The following is a 6,518-nucleotide window of genomic DNA, read 5'->3' as shown; positions in this document are numbered from 1 at the left end:
TTGGACTTCACGTGTCTAAATCTGTAAGTTGGATAATGCTATGTAATAGTATAAGGCCGAGGTTGACCTAAAATGGGAGAAAGAAAATAATCCATGTCCAGTTCCAATACTGGATAGAAAATAAACTGAGAGGTACAGTGAGTCCAGGTAAACTGAAAGCTCTTGAGAATCACAATAATGTGAGGATACCAAGATGTCAGTTGTTTGAATTGAGTTATTGCTGTATTTCTCAATCTTAGAGACACTGGAAAAGTGAGAAAGATTTCCTATAAATTATTGAAGCTAATTTGCAAATATTCTTAGAGGCTGGAGTCCAACCCCATGAGTTTGATTAAATTTGACTATAATAACTGTTCCCCATAGCTTTCTATTGCCATCAGGTTTTCCTGATTTCACCCTATCCTTCCCACATTGGTACTTGAATATTATCTCCCTCCAAAAAATCAAAAAACAAATATCTATACAACACTTTAAATTTACAATTTTGTGTAACTCCCAAAATTCCATTAACATTGTAGAAAATGGGTAAAATGACGACAAATGGCTATGGCTCTTCCTCACCAAAACCCCATCCTACCTCTCAAAAGACAGCTATTGTATAGAGTTTTTAAAAATTATGATAATGTATACATTACAGGACTTCCCTGTAGTTCAACCGGTAAAGAATCTCCCGGCAATGCAGGAAACCAGGATTTGATCCCTAGGTCAGGAAGATCCTCTGGAGAAGGGAATGACAGTCCACTCCAGTATTCTTGCCTGGAGAATTCCATGGACAGAGAAGCCTGGCAGGCTACAACCTGTGGGGTCGCAAAGAGTTGGACACGACTGAGTGACTAAGACAAGACATACATTACAAGGGCTTCCCAGGTGACGTTAGTGGTAAAGAACCTGCCTGCCAGTGCAGGAGATGTAAAGAGATGAGGGTTCGATCTCTGGGTCAAGAAGATCCCCTGGAGGAAGGCATGACAACACATTCCAGTATTCTTGCCCAGAGAATCCCATGGACAGAGGAGCCTGGTGGGCTACAGTCCATGTGGTCTCAAAGAGTCAGATACTACTGAAGCAGTTTAGCATGCATGCACACATACATTACAAAATTTACCATCTTTAAGCGTATGTAGTCCAGTAGTGTTATATATGTTCACTTTATTGAGTAATCAATCTCCAAAATACTTTTCATCTTGCAAAATTGAAACTTTATACCCAGTAAATGATAACTCCTCATTATCCCTTCCCTCTACTCTCTGGCAACAGCCATTCTACTTTCAGTTTTTTTATTTTGACTACTCTAAGTACCTTGTGTTTGTGTTCAGTCACTTCAGTCATGTCTGACTCCTTGTGACCCCAGGGACTGTAGTCCTCCAGGCTCCTCTGTCCATAGGATTCTCCAGGCAAGAATACTGGAGTGGATTGCCATGCCCTCCACTAGGGGATCCTCCCATCCCAGGGACCCAACCCAAGTCTCTTGCACTGGAGGCATATTCTTTACCGTGAGCTGCCAGGGAAGCCCCACTCTAAGTATCTTATATAGGTGGAATCATATAATGTTTGTCTTTTTGTAATCACATTATTTCTCTTACCATAATGTCCTCAAGGTTCATCCATGTTGTAGCATGTGCCAGAGCTTCATTCCTTTTTAGAGTAATATTCCACTGAATGTGTATATCATATTTTCCTCATCCATTCCCTTAACAGTGGACACTTGGGTTGCTTCCACCCTTTGGGTATTGTAAATAATGCTGTTATGAACTTGGGAATACATCTATCTCTTCAAGATCCTGCCTTTAAATATTTTGGGTATAGATTCAGATGTAGAACTGCAGGATCATATGGCAATTCTATTTTTAATTTTTTAAGGAAGCACTAAACTATTTCTCATAGTGGTTGTACCATTTTACATTCCCACCAAGAGTCCACAAGTGCTTCAATTTCTCCACAACTTTGTCAACACTTGCTATGTTCTGTTTTTTGGGCAGCAGATATCCCAATGGATTTCAGGTGCTATCCTATCGTGAGTTTGAGTTGTTGTTCAGTTGCTAAGTCATGTCCGACTCTTTGCAATCCCATGGACTGCAGCATGCCAGGCTTCCTTGTTTTTCACTATCTCCTGGAGTTTGCTCAGATTCATGTCCATTGAGTTGGTGATCCTTTATAACCATCTCATCCTCTGCTGCCCCCTTATCCTTTTGCTTTCAATCTTTTCCAGCATCAGGATCTTTTCCAATGAGTCAGCTCTTTGCACCAGGTGGGCAAAGTATTGGAGCTTCAGCATCAGTCCTTCCATTGAATATTCTGGGATTATTTTCTTTAGAATTGACTAGTTGGATCTCCTTGCAGACTAAGGGACTCTCAAGAATCTTCATTAGCACCACAATTCCAAAGCATAAATTCTTTGGTGCTCAACCTTCTTTATGGTCCAACTCTCACATGTATACATGACTACTGGAAAAACCATAGCTTTAACTATACGGATCTTGGTCGGCAAAGTGATATCTTTGCTTTTTAATATGCTATCTAGGTTTGTCATACCTTTCCTTCCAAGGAGCAAGCATCTTTTAATTTCATGGCTGCTGTTACCATGAGCAGCGATTTTGGACACCAAGAAAATAAAATCTGTCACTGCTTCCACTTTCCCCCCTTCTATTTGCCATGAAGTGATGGGACCAGATGCCATGATTCTTCTTTTTTTTTTTTAATGCTGAGTTTTAAGCCAGCATTTTAGTGACGTGAAGCATGTTTTCATGTGCTTCTTGATAATTTAGTATCTTCTTTGGAGAAATGTCTATTCTTTTGCCCATTTTTAAGTGGGTTGTTTTTTGTTGTTCAGTTGTAAAAGTTTTTATTTATTTTTTTATTGAAGGATAATTGCTTTACAGAATTTTGTTGTTTTCTATCAAACCTCAACATGAATCAGCCATAGGCATACATATATTCCCTCCCTTTTAAAGCTCAGTCCCATCTCCCTCCCCACCCCACCCCTCTAGGTTGAAAAAGAGCCCCTGTTTGAGTTTCCTGAGGCATACAGCAAATTCCTGTTGGCTATCTATTTTACATATGGTAATGTAAGCTTACTCCTTGGAAGGAAAGTTATGACCAACCTAGATAGCATATTGAAAAGCAGAGACATTACTTTGCCAACAAAGGTCCGTCTAGTCAAGGCTATGGTTTTTCCAGTGGTCATGTATGGATGTGAGAGTTGGACTGTGAAGAAAGCTGAGCACCGAAGAATTGATGCTTTTGAACTGTGGTGTTGGAGAAGACTCTTGAGAGTCTCTTGGACTGCAAGGAGATCCAACCAGTCCATCCTAAAGGAGATCAGTCCTGGGTGTTCTATGGAAGGACTGATGCTAAAGCTGAAACTCCAATACTTTGGCCACTTCATGAGAAGAGTTGACTCATTGGAAAAGAGTCTGATGCTGGGAGGGATTGGGGGCAGGAGGAGAAGAGGATGACAGAGGATGAGATGGCTGGATGGCATCACTGCCTCAATGGACATGAGTTTGAACTCTGGGAGTTGGTGATGGACAGGCAGGCCTGGTGTGCTGCAATTCATGGGGTCGCAAAGAGTCGGACACGATTGAGTGACTGAACTGAACTGAACTGAACTGAATGTAAGTTTCCATGTTACTCTCTCCATACATCTCACCCTCTCCTCTCCTCTCCCCATGTCCATAAGTCTATTCTCAATGTCAGTTTCTCCAGTGCTGCCCTGTATATAAATTCTTCAGTACCACTTTTCTATAGTCCGTATGTGTGTTAGAATACAATATTTATCTTTCTCCTTATGACTCACTTCACTCTGTATAACAGGCTCTAGGTTCATCCACCTCATCAGAACTGACTCAAATGCATTCCTTTTTATGGCTGAGTATTGTGTATATGTACTACAACTTCTTTATCCATTCATCTGTCGATGGAGATCTAGGTTGCTTCCATGTTCTAGCTATTGTAAATAATGCTGCAATGAACAATGGGTTACGTGTGTCTTTTTCCACCCTGGTTTCCTTCAGGGTATTTGCCTAGGAGTGGGATTTCTGGGTCATACGGTGGTAGGAGTTCTTTATATACTGTTGATATGTATCTTTTATCAGATATATGATTTGAAAACATTTTCTCTCATTGGTGGGGTGTCTTTTACTGTGTTTGCAGTATTTTTGATGAACAGAATATTAAAATTTTGATATAGTTCTGTTTGTCTATTTTGTTTTTTGTTGCCTGTGTCTTTGGTGTTATTGACGGGTTAATCTTTGACAAGAGAGTCAAGACTATTCAATGGGGGAAAAGTCTCTTCAATAAATGATGCTAGGACAACTTGATATCACATGCAAAAAAAAAAAAGGAATGAAATTATACCCTTACCTCACACTATATACAAAAATTAATTCATAAAAGATCAGTATAGGAGCTAAAACTAAACCTCTTAGAAGAAAATATAGTAAGTCTTCATAATCTTGGATATCACAATGGATTCTTAGCTAAAAAAAAAAAATCCTCTTACAACTCAACAACAACAACAAGAGAAAAACACTCCAATATTTTAAATGGCAAAGTACTTGTACAGACATTTCTCCAAAGAAGATATACAAATGGCCAAGAAGGACATGAAAATGCTCAATATCTTTAACTATTAAGAAAATGCAAATAAAAACTATAATGAAGTACCACTTCACATGCCATCCAGGATGGCAATAATAACAATAAAAACAAGAACAAAAAGAACAGCAATGGAACATAACAAGTGCTGGTGAGGATGTGGAGAAATTGGAAATTTTTGCACATTATTGGCAGTAAAGTAAAATGGTCCAGTCACTGTGGAAAACAGTTTTGTGGTTTCCCCAAAAGGTTAAAAATAGAATTACCATGTGGTTCCACAGTTCCACTCCTAGGTGTGTACCTGAAAGAAATGAAAATACTTTCTTCAACAAGCATATGTACATGCACATTCATAGCAGCACTATTCACAATAGAGGAAAGGTGAAAATAACCCAAATGCCCATCAACAAATGAAGGGATAAACAAATTATTATATATACATACTATAGAATATTATTCAGTGATAAAAAGGAGAAAAACACTGATACAAGCTATGACATGAATGAAATTCAAAAATATTATGAAAAGTCAAAGAACCCAGATACAAAAGACTGCATATTGCATGATTATATGTATATTAAATACCCAGAATAGAGAAATCTATAGAGATAGAATACAAATTGATGGAGGATTGGCTAAGTTGGTGGAATAGAAAAACCCTGAGCTCACCTCATTTCCCAGGCACACTAAAATCACAACTACTGCATAATAACAATTTATGAAAAAGATTGGAACCTACCAGAGAAGATTTACAGATAAAGATATAAGGAAGGAACCACAACAAAATAGACAGGAAGGGTGAATACAATATAATCAAATCAAATCAAATCCCATACCCCTGGGTGGGTAACTCACAAATGGGATAATAATCATAGTTGCAGAGAGTTATCTCAAAGGAGTAAAAGGTACAAACCACATGTTAGGCTCCTCAACCCAGGGGTCTTGCACTGGGAAGAGAGAACAACATGTTCCAAATGAAGGAACAAGATAAAACCCCAGAAGAAGAAGTAAATGAAGTGGAGATAGGCAATCTACATAAGAAAGAGTTCAGGGTAGTGATTATTAAGATGATCAAAGAACTCAGGAGAAGAATGGACCCACAGAGTCAGAAATTAGTTTTTAACAGAGTTTAAAAATATAAAGAACAACCAAACAGAGATAAAGAATACAATAACTGAAATAAAAAAAAAAATACACTAGAAGGACTCAAGAGGAGAGTAAACGAAGTTGAGACCAAAAACAAAGAAAAGGTCAATAAAACTAAGATCTGGTTCTTTGGAAAGAGAAACAAAATTGATCAATCTTTAGCCAGACTCATCAAGTAAAAAAATAAATAAATAAATAAGAGGGCTTAAGTCAATAAAATCAGGAATGAAAAAGAAGTTACAACCAACACAGCAGAAATACAAAGCCACATATGAAACCACTACAAATAGCTATATGCCAATAAAAGAGAAAACCTAGAAGAAATGGACAAATTCCTAGAAATGTACCATCTCCCAATGTACAACCTCTCAAGAGCCAAAAAGAAATAGATAATATGAACAGATCAACTACCAGTAATAATACTGAATCTATAATAGAACAACTCCTAACAAAAGTCCATGAATAATGGCTTCACAGTTGAGTTCTAATAAACACTTGGAGAAGAGTTAACATGTATCCTTTTCAAAGTATTAACAAAAATTGCAGAGGGAAGAAGGAACACTCCTAAACTCATTCTATAAGGCCAGCATTGCACTGATACCAAAACCAAAGATATTACAAAAAAAGAAAATTATGGGACAATATCACTGATGAACATAGATGCAAAAATCCTTAACAAAAAATCAGCAAACCAAATCCAACAATACACTGAATGGTTCATACAACATGATCAAGTGGGAATTATCCCAGGGATGCAAGGATTCTTCAGTATTTTCAAA

The 6,518-nt window shown here is 37.8% G+C and overlaps 1 protein-coding gene across 1 annotated transcript in view; it reads right to left on the bottom strand.

The window, feature by feature from the left end:
- Positions 1 to 599: 599 nt before the first annotated feature.
- Positions 600 to 6,518, bottom strand: part of ZNF280D (zinc finger protein 280D) — a 158,888-nt gene continuing 152,969 nt past the window's right edge. Inside the window, exon 21 of the mRNA XM_055537854.1 lies at positions 600 to 797. Coding sequence (XP_055393829.1) covers positions 615 to 797 — 183 coding nt within the window. The 3' untranslated portion in view covers positions 600 to 614. The remainder of the gene's footprint in view (positions 798 to 6,518) is intronic.

This window comes from Bubalus kerabau, chromosome 10 (genome assembly GCF_029407905.1).
Source record: "Bubalus kerabau isolate K-KA32 ecotype Philippines breed swamp buffalo chromosome 10, PCC_UOA_SB_1v2, whole genome shotgun sequence".
NCBI lineage: Eukaryota > Metazoa > Chordata > Mammalia > Artiodactyla > Bovidae > Bubalus > Bubalus kerabau.
This window is presented reverse-complemented; position numbering and strand designations above follow the sequence as displayed.